Source organism: Euphorbia lathyris, chromosome 9 (genome assembly GCF_963576675.1).
Source record: "Euphorbia lathyris chromosome 9, ddEupLath1.1, whole genome shotgun sequence".
Lineage (NCBI taxonomy): Eukaryota > Viridiplantae > Streptophyta > Magnoliopsida > Malpighiales > Euphorbiaceae > Euphorbia > Euphorbia lathyris.
In genome coordinates this window covers 2,090,058-2,109,196 of record NC_088918.1, presented here as the reverse complement: position 1 = coordinate 2,109,196, position 19,139 = coordinate 2,090,058, and the positions used below count along the sequence as shown (strand labels likewise).

Genomic DNA, 19,139 nt, shown 5'->3' with positions numbered 1-19,139 from the left:
GGAAGATTCTTCCGAATTTATACAACATTATGTTCATGCATATTGCAGCCAGGGACGGATCTAGGGGGTTTAGGGGCTGCTTGAGCACATAGACATAGACGAACATGAACTACATATTGATTGTACAACATCAAAATAATTCAGCATTGTATAGATGCAACAAAGAAAAGACAGAACACGAGCTATAAACCTTTCGAAAATTTATAGAAAATAGAAACATGAACTACATATTGAATATATTAAACAGTGTATCAGGACAGCAATAATAACAAAAATTAGTTCATCCGGGAAGATTCTTCCGAATTTATACAACATTACAACTCTCTTTCCTTTACTAATTTTGCCCGTTTCATCCTCATGTATTCAGATTTCTATTATCCACTCTTAAATAAATACTAATTCAAAATGCTAATGGTCAGTCTACTTGTTGCAAATCAATTACCTTAGTGTGTTGGAAGACGATGCTTGATCACTTGGCGCTCGTTGTCCAACTCGAAATTTGCTGCGGAAAAATCACCACTGGAAAAGAAGGGGTTTAGATCATTGATTCCGCGTTCTTCCGCCTGCACCAGCCAAATACTATAAGTGCGGAAAATTTTTATCCATAAAATAGAATCCTTGGTCACCAACAGTGATTCAATTGGTGATAAAGAAAGAGAATTCTTGGTTCAGTTCTTCACCTTAACGACAGAAAAAAGGATTGATCAAATTCTATAGCTCATTGATCATTTATCAAAGAGATCAAGAATGGATATGATTTTAATTTTCCAAAATATAAAGGACATTTGCAATCTTATCATGAAAACACAAAAATAGATGATATTTTGAAACATAGTTGTTAGAATCGTACGAGTCACGAGTCAACTCATACGATTCGATCTGATTTTGTCTGAATCATAAAGAATCGGACATGAATCGACCGAATCGGTGGTGAATTGGCCAATAGGTTGAGTCCACCGATTCAGTCGATTCATGAACTCCATTCAAAAAACTGTTTTTCATTTTTAAAGAGTAAAAAACTTGTGTGCAGAACTAAAACTAATTAAGAAGTTATGGAATATAAGTAGGGAGACTCTTTAGACTTTACAGATTCCAACTCTTTCTTATCTTTTCGTTTTCTTTTTTATTTCTTTCGATCTTTTCAACTGTCCTTCTCTATTCTTTTCGTTCTCTTCAACTTTCTGTCTCTGTTTTCTTTTCGTGCATTAGATTTGAATTTTATCTTAACTGCTTGGTTGATAACTTGATATAATTTCTAGTTGAATATTAATATCGCATTTTTAACTAATATTTAAAGTTAAAAATGGTTATGTTACAATTGGTATCAGAGCCGACTCTCCACGTACGATGTGTGGTTCGGGGACGAACCAAGCGGAAGCTGGTGGGCCTGTAACGACCCGGTCCGGAGAGGGTGGCGCCGGGGTAGAAGGTCTGAGCAAGGAGCGCCCTAAGGGATGGCGATGGGGACAAGAATGAACTGAATCCCACATCGGAAGTGGAGAGGGAGTGATTGGGGCTTATTAGTAAGATGAGAATCCAATACATGCAGACGCGTTTTAAAGCCGTGAGACCCAATGTGTTGGATTTGGACCAGAGCGGACAATATCTACATGGTATTAGAGCAGGGTGTTACAGGTTAATATTTTGAATTTGATCCGAATCTTACAATTTGGTTCGATTCACGAGTCCCGATTCACAAAATGAGGATTTCGAGTCACGAGTCGAATCTCCATCTAACAACTATGTTTTGAAATGGTTGAAATGGGAGGTAAACAACAAGCGGATCACCCGTTCATGAAGATTTCACAAACGCTAATGTTAAATGATATTTTCCGTAGAAATAGTGTTCTTTTTTTTCTTATTACAAACAAATTGGTAAAATTAAGCAATGCTTAAATAATCAAGAATGGATGTGATTTTATTGTTCCAAAACATAAAGGACATGTGATTTTATTGTTCCACAAGTCACATTAAGCAGACAAACTATAATTCCATCAAAAGCTTTATGCATGCAAGGGCTTCAGCTTAAGATTGATCAATACTGGGTAGTGAGAAATCGTAGACGTGTATCGATTAACAAAAATACAGTGTAACTGCACATAACTAGAGCTCTTTTTGCTTACCTTTTTTCTATGATTAAAAGGGCTTCTAATAATTGAACAGATAGCATCATAAAGGTCAACATGAGAAAATTAGTTAAGTTTCTAAATATACCTTTTGCAGAGCTCTCTGCACTCCATATTTCTGTGTTGATATGAATGAATTTAGAAGAACACGTATTGCCATGTCCACATCTTCTTCGGTAACATGGTGCCTGTGCCTGAGGTGCATTCTGGCATGTGCTTCGGACGTCCGTATCATCGACTCTATATGCCTCACAGCTATAGGGACTCCTTGTCCATGCTGTTCAGGCACAACGAAACAGAAACACGCATATGATGAGATCATCATTGTAGAGCTTTAACTTTAATGTTATTCACAAAACAAGCAAAAATAGACCTCACCGAAGATTCTCTCCGCAGTTCAGCATAAACTTGTGTCAGTTTTTCCATATCAGAGTCATGCAACCTTGGGAATACATTCAGCTTGGCATAAGTTAAATATTTCTTCAGTAAATCTTGAGGAAGAATCTGAATGGAAAGTTTCTTAACAATTAATAACTTTAAGACATAAAAAATCAAAGATTCAATTCAAGTCACTAGCTGCAGGACTGGTAAATAAGAACTACAGACCTCTCCATCAGTGGGCCTGGCAGGGGCGGAAAAATCGTCCTGAGACTCACTCAAGGAACGATCATCTAAGTTGGCACCCTTCGCTTGCGACTTGAAATGACTATCAACTACAAATGTAGCAAGCAACTCATCTGCAACAGGGTCAACCACATCCTGCAACCAATTATAGAAATCCTTCTTCGTTAGCATCAACTATTGGACATGATCAAAAGGAACAGGTGAGTTTGAAAAAGAAGCACCTTAACAACACAAAGGATGTCAAAACGAGATATGATTGGATCAGTCAGCTCAACATTTTGGAGGAATCATATCTGATAATTGGAAAAACATTTGTTAGAATCAGGAGTCCAACATTTTAAAAAATGCCCAAGCTTGGAAACAGCCTGGTCAGCAAGCAGATTTGCAAATAAGCTGTTCTAAAAGTACCATCCTCCTACAGGATTTGCAGCAGCAATCACAGAACATCGAGCCTGAAGAGAAGTTACAATCCCTGCCTTTGATATGCTAATGCTTTGCTGCTCCATTGCTTCATGGATACTCACCCTGTTCAGGGACAATATATATCCTCATTAAATCAACAAGAGGAAGAAAATTATTTAAGAGTAGCAATTGATTAAGCAAAGCCCCTCACCTGTCCTGATCATTCATCTTGTCAAACTCATCAATCAGACAGATTCCCTTGTCAGCTAAGACAAGGGGACCTCCTTCAAGGGTCCACTCCCGTGTCACTGGGTCCTTGTGCACAGCTGCTGTTAGACCAACAGCTGAAGCTCCTTTACCAGTAGTATACACAGCCCTCTGCCCAGTCTTTTCAATTTCTTCTTTATCCTCTTGCGTAAGTTTGTAAGCAGAAAACAAGTCCTGCTTCTTCGTTATATGATTTACTTCAATGAAAACAAGTCCATTCTTTGTGTTCAAGCCCCCCGAACTCCTCCTGAATATGTCCCTGACACAAGGCAATGTGCAATTTAAAAGAATCTCACCTTGGGCGTCTCACCTGGGCTTTAGGGCATCAGTCAAGTCACACCTCACTAACATATGATGTTTTCACTAAGGTTTTTTTTACTGTTGTGCAAAAAAAATTAAAAAAAAATGACTAACCTCGCTCACTAATCTAATTTAAATAAACTTGATCTAAATAAAAATATCAAAAGATATAAATATAGAAAGAATACAAAGGGATATTGATATTCTTTAACTAGGAATAGAGTATATAATCCAAAAACTATACTATGATTAAGCTAAGAAATTGCTTTATTTTGCAGGTGTTGACAGCTTAGAAATAGACATGGACAAGCAAAAGGTGACCGTAACAGGATACGTGGATCATCGAAAGGTCCTAAAGGTTGTACAGAGAACCAGAAGAAAGGCAGAGTTTTGGCCGTTTCCCTACGACAGTGAATATTATCCGTAACACAACTTCTTATAACTACTACAGGCACGGCTTTAATGAACCCAAGCCTATCTTACTGTAAGTGATGATACAGTTTCATCTGTTCAGTGAAGATAATGTTCATGCTTATTGCAACATTATGTGATATACACAATAATTCAGCATTCTATAGATGCAACGAAGAAAGAGTGGACACGAGTTATAAACAACAACAACAACAAAGCCTTAGTCCCGAAATGATTCGGGGTCGGCTAACATGAACCATCATATAAAACCGTAAAATCAAGCGACGCAAATTCACTCCTTCCACTTTGTCCTATCCACTGCCATATTTTCCCCAATCCCCAATAAACTAATATCACTCTCGATCAGGTTCTTCCAAGTTTGCTTAGGTCTTCCCCTACCCCTCACCATTACATCCCTTTACCACTCTTCAGTCCTCCTAACCAGCGCATGAAGCGCTCTTCGTCTTATATGGTCAAACCACCTTAGTCAGTTTTCCCTCATTTTATTCTCAATAAATGTAACCCCTACGTTTCGAAAATTTAGAGAAAATAGACGAACATGAGCTACATATTGAAGATATTAGACAATGTATCATGACAGCAATAATAACAAAATTAGTGTTTGATCTCTCCGGAAGCACGAAAACATGGATTTAACGAAGGCATACATGGATACTTCCCGGACCAAGCCTATATCATTGTAAATGATGATACAGGATAATGTTCATGATTCAGTATTGTATAGATGCACCGAAGAAAATAGTGAGCACGAGTTATAAACCTTTCGAAAATTTATAGCAAATAGACGAACATGAACTACATATTGAAGATATTAGACAGTAATAATAACAAAAATTAGTTCATCTGGGAATATTCTTCCAAATTTCTACAACATTATGTAACTTTCAACAAATTAAAATTGATGTAAATGAGAAACATACAAAACAAAGCCTAACCTCTACCTCTGAATCTACTAACAGAGCAAATGCAGGCAATAGCAATACCAATTGACAGAAACACCATCTTCTTCAACACTTTGTGATCCTTCCTCACTCCACCAATTAAAATATCTGATTCAATGAGATCATTTTGCAGAATGGCTGTAAGATATTTTATTTTCAAACGGTTAAACTCCACCTTCTGCTGCAAAATCAGACACTCCATCTCCAACTTCTCCGGCTCTACGTTCTTATCATACAAACAACTTTTCAACTTTAAAATATGATTTTCGATGGCTACCTTCTTACGCTCCAAAGAAACCATTCTTTCTTCAAGCTTCTGAATCCTTTCCGTGTAAGGCTGATTCTGAGAAGCTAACCTTATTTCCTCCATCTCAAAAGAGAAGAAGAGAACCGGGAGAAGATCACACAGGCGAATGGTGAACGACGAAAACGGGGAATTGCGAAGTAATTTCAGAGAAGGGTGCAATGGGGAAATCGTGTGATTTAGCCCTAAGGAAGATGTAGATGATTTATAGGGTAAATTACACCCATGACCACTGAACTTTACCCATTTAACATTATGGTCACTGAACTTCAATTCTTAACAGTGTGACCACTGAACTTTATACTTTTTTAACACCAGTGGCCACTCAACGCCTCAATGCAACCGTTGATGGCCTAAAATTAAAAAATCCAAAGCGTAATGATATTCTTAGTAACTTTAATTCTTGAAAATTTTCATTTTGAGATCATTTAGGTGGTGTTTTGTTAGGAGAGGGAGAGTGAATTTTTAGAGAGAGAAAACTCCAAACAATGTGATTTTAGAAAATAAAAAATATGATTTCATGCTAAATATTGTTCTGAACAGTTTTAATTCTTGAATATTTTCATTTTGAGATCGTTAACGGTCACTTTGAGGAGTTAGTTAAAATTAAGTGATCACCGAAGTTAAAAAGTGTAAAGTTCAGTGGCCATACCGTTAAGAATTGAAATTCAGTGACCACAATGTTAAAACGGGTAAAATTGAGTGAGCATGTATGTAATTTACCCATCATTTAGGGTAAATAATTTATTAGTCCCGTCTTTTTATTTAATATACTGTTTAATCCTTTATTTTGAAAAACATATTATAAGATCCATATTTTTTTATCAATATTAATAATCTGATCATTTTATCTATTTTTTTAGATTTTTAACCGAACATATTTTAACTTTCAGGATAGCCATAGTAGATATAAAATGGTTATGTTACTCTGTTATTTTCTGATTGTCTGTTTACACCAAATATAACGGTTAAAAAGCTAAAAAAATAGACTGAATGATTAAGGGGTTAATATTGATAAAAAAAATAGGGATCTTATAATGTGTTTTTCAAAATAGGAGGACTAAACAATGTGTTAGATAAAAAGGAGAGGACTAATAAATTATTTGCACTTTATAAAAGGGTTAAGATGTAAAAAATACCCTAATTTGCTGTGGTCACGAGCAATTTTACCTTTGATATCTAAAATTGTGCAATTTTACCTCTAAGATTGATAGTCATGAGCAGTTTTACCTCTAATTGCATATCGGTTAGTTCTTAGAAAAAAGATTTGATGTTTTTTATAATTTAATAATAAAATTGGAATATTTATAAATTTGATGAATGTTTTGAATTTTTTTTTGTCAAATTCGTATAAAATAGAGTATTTTTTATTTTTTTCACATCCCTAACATATGTTTATAATTTGTTACTGATAAAATGATACACCTGTGAAGTGTATATGACAAGATTCATGCCCGAGAAGACATTTTGATGAATTATTTCTCAAATTGATCCAATTTATCAATATGATGGTTAAAATTGCTCTTGACTTTTAACTTTAGGGATAAAATTACACTATTTTAGACGTTATGGATAAAATTGCTCCTGACTCAAAATGTTAGGGGTATTTTTGCACCTTAACCCTTTATAAAAGAGACAAGTTGCAAAAATATTACTAACTTTTTAATTTTCTATTAGTTTAATGCTAGTTTCTAAAAAAAATGATAACATTTTTACAGGTTTAATACGTTAGAGGCTAAAAAAAATTGTCCAGCCCGTTTGAAAATTTACCTTCAACCGCACAGTTAATTTCGATTTTTTTTTTGACGTTTTGAATTTTTTTTACTGATATGTTTGAGCCACGGATCATTTGAGGTCCTGGTTCCGCCACTGCCTGTAACGTTTGTAGGTAAGAACAATTTTACCTCTAAAGTTAATAAGTTTGGTCAATTGGATAAATTATTCATCAAATTGTCTTCTCGATTGGTTATTAATCTTATCATTTACGCTTCATATGTATATATATCATTTTATTACTCATTAGTAACATATCACAAAACGTAAAAAATTCCATAAATTTAAAAATAAAAAATAGAATAATTTTAAATAATTAACAAAATTACACATCATCAATAATGCTTTTATATATATTAATAGATAGATAATATATTGAAAATTAAATTTAATAATATAATTTAGTCATAATTTTATAGTTATTTATATAAAAACTCTAAATTGGACTGGCTTAGATTCAGCTTCTAGATTGGACTTCATTTCTTTCTTTTATTTCAATTTAGGAAATTCTGTTTTATGAAATGAATTTATAAAATACAAAATGGCATGTGGTATTTAAAAACCCCAAAACTTATTACAGCTAGATTTAAGTCTCAGCCAATTTTAAGTTAAAAATTAATAATCGAGTTACATTAAAAGTTTTATATATATGATGTTACTTTTATATGCATTTTAATTAATATTTATCAAAATATAATTTTCTCTTAAATAAATTTACATTTCCATATTAACAATTGATTTTTTTTTATTAGGCTTGAATAGTTATCCGAAAAATAGAGAAAACAAATCTCACTAACTTGTTAATTACAAAACGAGGAAATCTCATATGTAATTGATTGACCAGTAAAGAGGAATAAAAAAATCTTGATTTTGACAAATCAATATTAGACAAAATAAATACTGATTCAATATATCTACACCAAAATGTTTTCAGTTTTATGCTCGGTCCTGAATGATTATTGTGAGCAAATTTATGAGAATGATTGTTTTTATGAACTCCGGATCGGTTACAAACCACACAAAAAATAATAATAACAATAATGAAAAAATAAAAATAAGGATTCCTTGGAATTCCTTCGAAGTTATTGATTGGTGATGAGTTAACTGCAATGCAAAGACGTATCTCTTTGATTAATAGGATCCAAAAAGTTTATCGATCTCATGGAGTGTAGATTTATAATATTGTACGATGAATAACATAAAAAAAAATATTGGTTTCAAAAGATGGAATGTCGAATGTTTCTCAAAAAAACTGATTGGATTTTTCCGAGCAGAACGAATAAGATGCGTTTTGAAAGTAGCCATATGTTACCGACATGTATTATTGAGAGCATTTCTCTAAATACTCAAAGTTTCATATTTGGTCCTGATATATAAAATGGTACAAATTTTTTAAGCAAGATTAATTTTAGCATTATGTTACTGAAATTTTAAAAAATGACTGATTTGACTGTTATATAACTATTACATCAGATCTTCCAAATAAGTTTTTTGATAAATTGAATCAGTATTTTTCTTATATATTTTTGGTTGGTTATTTGTGACTATATTAGTAACATAGTAAACATTATATACACTTTCACGATTTTTATTTTTATGATTAACTTATATGTAGCAGACTTGGTTGTTCACATTTTAACAGTTTTTTTTTTTGTGTGTGACTTTGTTAATAGTAACACATTAAATATTTATAGACATATTTGACGTTTGGAAGGTCCGATGTGATAGTTAAATAATAGTCAAACCAATTTTTTAATATAAGGTTAAAATTCATCATGCTTGGAAACATTAAGGTTAAATTTGAACAATTTTGTACGTTAGAGACAAATCAACACGAGTCAAATTTGTCACTTAATTCATTTTTAAATATTTTTCAAAAGTAAGGCCTCGTTTGTTTATCAAAAAATATTATGTTTTGAAAATATTGGATAATGAATATTTTGTATTGGAAAATAAAATATTTTTCAGTATTTGTACGGAAAACAGAAAGAAATAATGAGTGGCTATTGTTTTTAAAATGGTAAATACGATTCCAAAAGCTTAAAAAATGTTTTACTATTCTAAAAAGAGTAAAATATCCTCAATTTCTTCGTAAATGTTTTGTTTAATGATCTAAAATTATCCATCGATTTTATTTTCTAAGTAAACAAATATCGAAAAATTAGAAAATTTTTCTATACACTATTTTCCGATAAATAAATGAGGCTAAATTTTCCTAAAAAATGATGGACCTCTTAAGGCATCAAGCCCAATTTGGGCTAACGAATAACACATCATCTAACATAGCCCATTACTAAGAATAAGAAGCGATTTGGGCCGCTAAGCGGGCCGAAAAGCCCAGCCCATCCAATTTGGCGCCAATATTTCCCGCCAGAACTACTACTATAGCCTCAAGGATTAGATTATTGGCAAAACCCGCAGCTTTTTCATTTTCCCAACTCAAACAGCAGAAACAGCCGCTCTCGCTACTCAGAAATGGCTCCTGGTAACTCAGGAAATCCACCTTCAACTCCTGATTCTCCCACCACCTCTGCTGGCTTTAATACCGATCAACTCCCTCTCAACACCAGCCAAAACTTCACTGACGATGATGAGGCCGCCGTCGATCCAGAAATCATCCGTGATGAACCTGAAGAACCTGAAGATGAGGAGGAAGGAGAGGATCTTTTCAACGATAATTTCTTGGAGTGAGATTTGATTCACTTTTATTCTCCTCGTTCAATTGATTTATACCAAATTATTGGATTTGTGCATTTTCTCATGGAAATGAAATTGAACTGCAGGGACTACCGGAGAATGGACGAGCACGATAATTACGAATCGGTGGGGTTAGATGATTCCTTGGAGGACGAGAGGGATTTAGATCAGATTATGCGAGATAGGAGGGCTGCTGAGGCTGAGCTTGATACTCGTGATGAGCGCGTTGTCGATCGCAAGCTTCCTCAACTCCTTCATGATCATGGTACTTCATTTCTTCAAATTTTTCTGCTTATTCTCGTTAGCTACTTCTTAATTTTACCGCCAATTCCTCAATGTTGCTTTTTATTATTCTGTTTGTATTACTTTCCTGTGCCCACAATCAATTTCCTCCTTATTTCTATTACGGATTTAAGTAATTTTGTTTCACAATTTCGTTAATCTAATTTTACTCAAATGCATCAATAAATGGAAGCTAATGTTTTTCAATTTTCATCATCATTGTTTCTTTCGTTATATTCTGCGTAGACATTTAACTCAAAGTATTTGGAAATGAGGTTGACAGTTGGCTGCCTCGTAATTTGTTGTCAGCGAGCAGCAAATTCATATTTCTAATTAGGTTTTGATGATCAGATTGTAGGCTTGCAGTAGCTCATATTCAATACAATTTCTTGTTGTGCTACTTGGTCAGAAGAATTACTAGAAGAAGGTTATGTATTGAACTTCTGTATTTTGGATGTAGATACTGATGATGACAGTTATAGGCCTTCGAAACGGTCTAGAGCTGATTTTAGGCCTCCAGCTTCTCAAAGAGGCAATGATGATACTGATGGAATGCAAAGCTCTCCTGGAAGGTCGCAGAGGGGACATTCAAGGGAAGATGTTCACATGACTGATCCAACTGATGATTACTATGAGGTGAGAAGGTTTTCCTAATGTTTTCTTATTTCTGTTATGATTTTTTCAGAAGCATTTCTTCCTAAAAGTGGTGTAAGGAATAATCTTATCAACAGAACGCATTTTTCTGCAGGATGAAGATGGTGATGAAGGTGAATTTGACATGTATCGGGTCCAAGGAACACTTAGAGAGTGGGTTACAAGAGATGAAGTGCGTCGTTTCATTGCCAAAAAGTTCAAGGAGTTCCTTCTTACTTATGTAGGATCAAAGAATGAGCATGGAGATTTTGAATATGTACGGCTGATAAATGAGATGGTTTCAGGTGAACTTTCTCCTTCATGCTCACCTTTTCCACTGTCAGTCTGTCACGACGATCCCTTGCCATACATTCTTTATTAGTTGGACTGACTTGATATAATGACATTGCATTGCAGCTAATAAGTGTAGCTTGGAGATAGATTACAAACAGTTTATCTATGTCCATCCAAATATTGCCATCTGGCTTGCGGATGCTCCTCAATCTGTCCTTGAAGTCATGGAAGAAGTTGCTGGAAACGTTGTCTTTAATTTACATCCAAACTACAAAAATATCCATCAAAAGATCTATGTCCGAGTTACCAACTTACCAGTTTATGATCAGATCCGTAATATTAGGTAATGTTGATTGTGAGTGGACTGGAACAGTTATGGATTTGCTTTGAGTTTTCTGTCATCAAGTTTTCAACATTTTTCAGGCAGATTCATTTAAACACAATGATTCGGATTGGGGGAGTGGTGACTCGTAGGACTGGGGTATTTCCACAGTTGCAGCAGGTAAAATATGACTGTAGCAAGTGTGGGGCAATTCTGGGACCGTTTTTCCAAAATTCCTATTCTGAAGTAAAGGTTGGTTCCTGTCCTGAGTGCCAATCTAAAGGTCCATTCACTGTCAATGTTGAGCAGGTAAACTATCAATCTTTCCACGTTGTTTATTTGTGTTTTGTGGCTGTTTTATGAGACAAAATTGACTTAATTTTTATTCCTGGAATCCAAGTTAGAATTTTGATGTGAAGATTTAATTTTTTCTACTAGAATACTACTGCAACTGTATAAATATTAATTTGTAAAGATTGAAACTCACGCATACCTTCAAATGCCTATTCTACAGACAATTTACAGAAATTACCAAAAACTGACGCTCCAAGAAAGCCCAGGAATTGTACCTGCTGGCCGGCTTCCAAGACACAAGGAAGTGATACTGCTGAATGATTTGATTGATTGTGCCCGCCCTGGGGAAGAGATTGTGAGTCCCTCTTGAACTTTTTTTAATCTTATACTTTTTCTGTCTGCTTGATGATAACCTGCTCATCTCTAGTGTTATTTGTTTATGATATATTCAGGAGATCACTGGCACATACACAAATAACTTTGACTTGTCTCTAAACACAAAGAATGGATTTCCTGTCTTTGCTACTGTCATTGAAGCAAATCATGTAACGAAGAAGCAGGACTTGTTTTCTGCTTACAAACTTACACAAGAGGATAAAGAAGAAATTGAAAAGCTTGGAAAAGACCCAAGGATAGGAGAAAGGGTTTGTTACTTGTGATATTTCATTGCAATAATGTATCATTATAGTATGCCTGTATCTGAATATGTTTTTCTCAAATATATTCTCAGATTATCAAGTCAATAGCCCCATCAATTTATGGTCATGAGGACATAAAAACTGCACTAGCCCTTGCTATGTTTGGAGGCCAAGAAAAAAATGTTAAAGGAAAGCACAGGCTCAGAGGGGACATTAATGTACTTCTCTTGGGCGATCCAGGCACAGCAAAATCTCAATTTTTGAAGTAAGCTATTAGTGAGCAACAAAACTTTTTTAACTGATATTCTAGTGGTGGCGTATAACGTGATCTAGGATTCTCTTTGAAGGTATGTTGAAAAGACTGGGCAGAGGGCTGTGTATACTACTGGTAAAGGAGCTTCAGCTGTTGGTCTAACAGCAGCTGTGCACAAGGACCCAGTGACACGGGAGTGGACCCTTGAAGGAGGTGCCCTTGTCTTAGCTGACAAGGGAATCTGTCTGATTGATGAGTTTGACAAGATGAATGATCAGGACAGGTAAGGGGTTTTCCTTAATCAGTTGCTACACTTTAATAATTTTCTTCCTCTTGTTGATTTAATGAGGATATATATTGTCCCTGAACAGGGTGAGTATCCACGAAGCAATGGAGCAGCAGAGTATTAGCATATCAAAGGCAGGGATTGTAACTTCTCTTCAGGCTCGATGTTCTGTGATTGCTGCTGCAAATCCTGTAGGAGGAAGGTACTTTTAGGACAGCTTATTTGCAAATTATCTGCTTGTTAACCAGGCTTTTCTTGGACATTTTTATATGAACACATCAAGTGTTGGACTCCTGATTCTAACAAATATTTTCCAAATATCAGATATGATTCCTCCAAAACTTTTTCACAAAATGTTGAGCTGACTGATCCAATCATATCTCGTTTTGACATCCTCTGTGTTGTTAAGGTGATTCTTTTTCAAACTCACTTGTTCCTTTTGCTCATGTCCAATGGTTGATGCTAACAGAGAAGGGTTTCTATAATTGGTTGCAGGATGTGGTTGACCCTGTTGCAGATGAGTTGCTTGCTACATTTGTAGTTGATAGTCATTTCAAGTCACAAGCGAAGGGTGTCAACTTAGATGATCGTTCCTTGAGTGAGTCCCAGGACGATTTTTCCGCCCCTGCCAGGCCCACTGATCCAGAGGTCTGTAGTTCTTATTTACCAGTCCTGCAGCTAGTGACTTGAATTGAATCTTTGAATTTTTTTGTCTTGAAGTTATTAATCATTAAGAAACTTTCCTTTCAGATTCTTCCTCAAGATTTACTGAAGAAATATTTAACTTATGCCAAGCTGAATGTATTCCCAAGGTTGCATGACTCTGATATGGAAAAACTGACGCAAGTTTATGCTGAACTGCGGAGAGAATCTTCGGTGAGGTCTATTTTTGCTTGTTTTGTGAATAACATTAGAGTTAATGCTCTACAATGATGATCTCATCATATGTGTGTTTCTATTTCGTTGTGCCTGAGCAGCATGGACAAGGAGTCCCTATAGCTGTGAGGCATATAGAGTCGATGATACGGACGTCCGAAGCACATGCCAGAATGCACCTCAGGCACCATGTTACCGAAGAAGATGTGGACATGGCAATACGTGTTCTTCTAAATTCATTCATATCAACACAGAAATATGGAGTGCAGAGAGCACTGCAAAAGGTATGTTTAGAAACTTAACTAATTTTCTCATGTTGACCTTTATGGCGCTATTTGTTCTTCAATTATTAGAAGCCTTTTTAATCATAGAAAAGAGGTCAACAAAAAGAGCTCTAATTATGTGCAGTTACACTGCATTTTTGTTAATCGATACACGTCTATGGTTTCTCACTTCCCATTGTTGACCAATCTTAAGCTGAAGTCCTTGCAGACATAAAGCTTTTTATGGAATTATAGTTTGTCTGCTTAATGTGACTTGTGATTTTGAATTATGATGCATAAGATCTGCAAATGTACTTCACATTTTGGAAAAATAAAATCACGTCTGTTCTTGATCATTTAAGCATTTGCTTAATTTGACCAATTTGTTTGAAATAAGAAAAAAAAGAACACTATTTCTACAGAAAATACCATTTAACGTTAGAGTTTATGAAATCTTCTTGAACGGGTGATCCGCATGTTGTTTACTTCCCATTTCAACCATTTGAAAATATCAGCTATTTTTGTGTTTTCATGATAAGTGTCATGGAACCAACTCAACTAAAAGCTCAAGCTGATGGTTAAAGGTACACTTCAGATTAATAGCTGACACCCCCACACGCGAATGTGCACGGGGCTTGAAGCGTGCACAACACAGGTCCAAATTACCATGTCCTGCAAATAATTCAACAAATGGGGCTGCAGGAATCGAACCCTGGACCACTTGATCACAATGACTCTGATACCATGTCATGGAACCATTTGAACTAAAAGTTCGAGTTTTTAGTTCAAACGGTTACATGACATGGAACCAACTCAACTAAAAGTTCAAGCTAATAGTTAAAGGTCCACTTCATGTTAATAATAGGTGACAATAAGATTGCAGATGTCCTTTATATTTTGGAAAATTAAAAATCACCATTCTTGATCTCTTTGATAAATGATCACTGTGAGTCGGACTCGATAGAATTTGATCAATCCTTTTTCCTGTGGTTAAGGTGGAGAACTGAACCAAGAATTTTCTTTCTTTATCATATCGAATCTCGGAGGGCGAGCCTTGGCGCAACGGTAAACGTTGTTGTCGTGTGACCAAGAGGTCACGGGTTCGAGTCTTAGGAGCGGCCTCTTGCCAAATAAATTGGCAGGGGAAGGCTTGCCCCCAGTGCACCTTTGTGGTGGGACCCCTCCCTGGACCCTCGCTCAGCGGGGACGCGTAGTGCGACTGGGCCGCCTTTTTTTTTTTTTTATCATATCGAATCTCGACCAAGGATTCTATTTTATCATACATTTAAGCATTGCTTAATTTGACCAATTTGTTGTATCAGCTATTTTTGTATTTTCATGACTTCTTATGGTTTCTTTCTTAGAATAGCTAGAGAGTGATTTTGATGTATTCTTGCAGAGTTTTAGAAAGTATATCACCTACAAGATGGATTACAACAGAATGCTTCTTAATCTACTGCAAGAGCTTGTGAACAGAGCACTGCGCTTTGAAGAAATTATATCCGGTTCTAGTTCAGGACTTACCCATATCAATGTAAAAGTGGAGGATTTACGGAACATGGTAATTCATTCGTAGGCTTCTCGTCTTCATCTCTTATGGACAAAATTTGCTTGGCATTTACTGTATTTAGCTTCTGTTGCAGGCTGAAGAACGCGGAATCAATGATCTAAACCCCTTCTTTTCCAGTGGTGATTTTTCTGCAGCAAATTTCGAGTTGGACAATGAGCGCCAAGTGATCAAGCATCGTCTTCCAACACACTAAGGTAATTGATTTGCAACAAGTAGGCTGACCATTAGCATTTGAATTAGTATTTAAATTAAGAGTGATTAATAGAAATCTGAATACATGAGGATAAAATGGAGCAAATTAGTAAAGGAAAGAGAGTTGTAATGTTGTATAAATTCGGAAGAATCTTCCCGGATGTACTAATTTTTGTTATTATTGCTGTCATGATACACTGTAATATCTACAATATGTAGTTCATGTTGTCTATGTTCTATAAATTTTTGAAATGCTTATAACTCGTGCTCACTCTTTGCATCGTTGCATCTTGTTAGATATTGATATGAAGTGGACTTTTAACTATCAACTTAAGCTTTTACTTCAAACGGTTCCATGACACATCTATACAATGCTGAATTATTTTGTACGAATGTAATATTGTATAAATTCGGAAGAATATTCCTAGATGAACTAATTTTTGTTTTATTGCTGTCACGATACACTGTCTAATGTCTTCAATATGTAGTTCATGTTCGTCTATTTTTTATAAATTTTCAAAAGGCTTATAACTCGCGTTCACTCTTTTCTTCGTTGCATCTATACAATGCTGTCTACAATAAGCATGAGCATTATCTTCACGGAAAAGATGAACTGTATCATCATTTACAGTGACATAGGCTTGGTCCGGAAAATGAAGCAAATAGAAAAGGAAAGAGAGTCGTAATGTTGTATAAATTCAGAAGAATCTTCCCAGATGAATTATTTTTTGTTATTATTGCTGTCATGATACACTGTCTACTGTCTTCAATATGTAGTTCGTGTTCGTCTATTTTCTATAAATTTTCGTTTATAACTCGTGTTCACTCTTTTCTTCATTGCATCTATAAATGCTGAATTATTGTGTATATCACATAATGCTGCAATAAGCATGAACATTATCTTCACTGAACATGAACTGTATCATCATTTAAAGTGACATAGGCTTGGTCCGGGAAGTATCCATATACGCCTTCATTAAAGCTATGTTCCGTGATCTTACAAATTTTGTTATTATTGCTGTCATGATACATTGTCTAATATCTTCATTATGTAGTTCATTTTTGTCTATTTTCTATAAATTTTCGAAACGTTTATAACTCGTGTCCACTCTTTCTTCGTTGCATCTATACAGTGCTGAATTATTGTGTACATTACATAAATGCTGCAATAAGAATGAACATTATCTTCACTGAAAAGATATTGCTGTCATGATACACTGTCTAATATCTTCAATATGTAGCTCATTTTCCTTCTATTTTTTATAAATTTTCGAAACGTTTAACTCGTTCACTCTTTTCTTTGATGCATTAATACAATGCTGAATTATTGTGTATATCACATAATGTTGCAATAAGCATGGACATTGTCTTCACTGAACAGATGAACTGTATCATCAGTTACAGTAACATAGGCTTGGTCCGGAAAGTATCCGTGCACGCCTTCATTAAAGCCATGCCTGTAGTAGTTATAAGAAGTTGTGTAGGTGCTTTCATCCAAGTATTGAGATGCATATGGATAATATTCGCTGTCGTAGGGGAACGGCCAAAACTCTGCCTTTCTTCCCGTTCTCCGAACAACCTTTAGGACCTTTCGATGATCCACGTATCCTGTTACGGTCACCTTTTGCTTGTCCATGTCTATTTCTAAGCTGTCAACACCTGCAAAATGTTGCAATTTCTTAGCTTCACCGTAGACATAGTTTTGGTTTGGATTATAAAAACCATATTTGTTAAAGGGGCTTGGAGTTTAGGCTCAAGGCGCAATGTAAGGTGCATGCCAGAGGAACACGAGGTGCAAAAAGAAAAAGAATATGCTCTGTTTTCGTTTCCATTACCGTTTCCTAGCTATTTTTTTAGAAATAATGTTTTCCGGTGTCTGTGTCTGTTTTCGTTTTCGTTTCAGTTTCCATGTAACATAGTTTCTCTATAATCTTTCTATATTTATGTCTCTTGATATTCTTATTTAGATTAAGGGTTAAAATTAAGTTTATTTAAATTCGATTAGGGCTTGATGTTGGGTTTCTTGAGGAGTATAAATATAGCTTCTTTCTTTGTAATCCGTATCTCTAAAATCATAATAAAATATCCTGGCTTGGTAGTGCCTCCAGACGTAGTCGTTCAAATTGAGTGGCGAACCGGGTAAACAATTCTTGTGTGTTTGTTTGTATTTCGTTTATCGTAATTTCATTAGTTCCTAACACTTGAGATTTTTTTTTTTTGAAAAGATTAGTGGTTGAGATTAATCAGCCATTTGTTTTACACAACATTAAAAAAAAAAAACTAGTGAAAACAATATATGTTTCTGATGACTCAGGCTCCGAAACTCAGGTGAGGCGGACAGGGTGCGAGCTTTTTAAACTGCGGCTTGACTTGTGCCAAGGATAGATTCACACGGGAGTTAGGGGGAGCACCCATTGGTCGTCCAAAAATGCCACAAATTCCACACAAACTGTGTATGGTGCTTTTTTTTTTAATATAAAAACACATAAGAAAATATCAATTTAGCACTTATAAATCACGTTAGACTACCATAAACATCTCTGTCATTGAGTCCTGGATTCGTCAATACCTTGTGCTAGGGACAAATTAAGGGGGGAGTTAGGAGGGCTTGGGTGCCCACTAGTCATTGAAAAATGACAACAATTTCAAAAAAACAAAACTGTGTGGTGTTTTATTTATTTATTTATTTTAGATAAAGCCTTAAAAATTATCAATTTAGTACTTATAAATAAAGACCACCACAAATACCCTCTCATTGAATTTTGAATCCGTCAATGCCTAATTAGGCACATCTGAGACACGCGTTTAACAACTATAATAAACACAATATAGGGCATGATATAATTAATTTCTTGCCGTCGATTTTGGTGAGAGCTCGTTTTATCCTTTTTTCGCAACCTTCACAGTCCATATGAACCGAAAGCTCCACAATCTAACCAAATCAAACCGATCATTAGAAACCGAAACATCAACCATTGTATCTTTTTTCTTTTTTTTTTGAGATATGAAAGATGAGTGACTTACAGACATGGAGTTTGATAGTTTTGAGTTCCCAGATAAGCATCCAAACATCATGAGAATGAAAAGCACTTGTGAAGCTCAACATATTCCTATATTTCTTGTTTCTTGTCTGCATATTTATATATGTTTGCCACTTGATGGTTTTGTTCTTCTAAAAAGGAGGCTTACGTCACGGGTACCTGATACTATCCTATCCTAACGAGATTATTCGTACCATGAGATGGATAAAGGCTCGTAAAAATTAGGCTTAATACATCATTTGCCCTCTGAGTTGTCCAAAAAGCTTGATTGGTCCTTTAAACTTTCAAAATGTCCCGATAGCCCCCTGAACTTGTATAAAATATTCACT

At 35.2% G+C, this 19,139-nt stretch overlaps 3 protein-coding genes across 3 annotated transcripts; 1 reads left to right on the top strand and 2 right to left on the bottom strand.

The window, feature by feature from the left end:
* Positions 1–221: 221 nt before the first annotated feature.
* Positions 222–5,584, bottom strand: LOC136206045 (DNA replication licensing factor MCM2-like). Its single transcript, XM_065996957.1, has 7 exons — positions 3,364–5,584; positions 3,159–3,275; positions 2,972–3,043; positions 2,733–2,885; positions 2,505–2,630; positions 2,215–2,403; positions 222–563 (listed from the first exon to the last, which is right to left on the bottom strand). The coding sequence occupies exons 5-7, from the start codon at positions 2,550–2,552 to the stop codon at positions 444–446; spliced, it is 357 nt and encodes a 118-aa protein (XP_065853029.1). The 5' UTR covers positions 2,553–2,630; positions 2,733–2,885; positions 2,972–3,043; positions 3,159–3,275; positions 3,364–5,584; the 3' UTR covers positions 222–443.
* Positions 5,585–9,595: 4,011 nt separating this feature from the next.
* LOC136206044 (DNA replication licensing factor MCM2) lies at positions 9,596–15,959 on the top strand. The gene is made up of 17 exons (XM_065996956.1): positions 9,596–9,856; positions 9,953–10,131; positions 10,609–10,784; positions 10,897–11,086; positions 11,199–11,418; positions 11,499–11,706; positions 11,912–12,046; positions 12,144–12,335; positions 12,422–12,594; positions 12,677–12,865; positions 12,954–13,070; positions 13,193–13,277; positions 13,364–13,516; positions 13,619–13,744; positions 13,846–14,028; positions 15,407–15,568; positions 15,651–15,959. The coding sequence occupies exons 1-17, from the start codon at positions 9,645–9,647 to the stop codon at positions 15,768–15,770; spliced, it is 2,820 nt and encodes a 939-aa protein (XP_065853028.1). The 5' UTR covers positions 9,596–9,644; the 3' UTR covers positions 15,771–15,959.
* Positions 15,960–16,994: 1,035 nt separating this feature from the next.
* On the bottom strand, positions 16,995–18,868 carry LOC136206799 (heavy metal-associated isoprenylated plant protein 45). Its single transcript, XM_065997976.1, has 3 exons — positions 18,794–18,868; positions 18,626–18,701; positions 16,995–17,428 (listed from the first exon to the last, which is right to left on the bottom strand). The coding sequence occupies exons 1-3, from the start codon at positions 18,842–18,844 to the stop codon at positions 17,106–17,108; spliced, it is 450 nt and encodes a 149-aa protein (XP_065854048.1). The 5' UTR covers positions 18,845–18,868; the 3' UTR covers positions 16,995–17,105.
* Positions 18,869–19,139: the final 271 nt, after the last annotated feature.

Bases quoted from the DNA above. Each gene is read 5' to 3' on its own strand.
- LOC136206045 (XM_065996957.1), bottom strand. From the start codon at position 2,552: ATGGAAAAACTGACACAAGTTTATGCTGAACTGCGGAGAGAATCTTCG. The intron at 2,404-2,504 runs GTGAGGTCTATT...GTGCCTGAACAG, and splicing joins AACTGCGGAGAGAATCTTCG to CATGGACAAGGAGTCCCTAT. The intron at 564-2,214 runs GTATATTTAGAA...TGGCTGGTGCAG, and splicing joins TGCAGAGAGCTCTGCAAAAG to GCGGAAGAACGCGGAATCAA.
- LOC136206044 (XM_065996956.1), top strand. From the start codon at position 9,645: ATGGCTCCTGGTAACTCAGGAAATCCACCTTCAACTCCTGATTCTCCC. The intron at 10,785-10,896 runs GTGAGAAGGTTT...ATTTTTCTGCAG, and splicing joins CAACTGATGATTACTATGAG to GATGAAGATGGTGATGAAGG. The intron at 12,866-12,953 runs GTAAGGGGTTTT...GTCCCTGAACAG, and splicing joins AAGATGAATGATCAGGACAG to GGTGAGTATCCACGAAGCAA.
- LOC136206799 (XM_065997976.1), bottom strand. From the start codon at position 18,844: ATGATGTTTGGATGCTTATCTGGGAACTCAAAACTATCAAACTCCATG. The intron at 18,702-18,793 runs GTAAGTCACTCA...TGATTTGGTTAG, and splicing joins AACTATCAAACTCCATGTCT to ATTGTGGAGCTTTCGGTTCA. The intron at 17,429-18,625 runs GCAAGAAATTAA...AACATTTTGCAG, and splicing joins AGCTCTCACCAAAATCGACG to GTGTTGACAGCTTAGAAATA.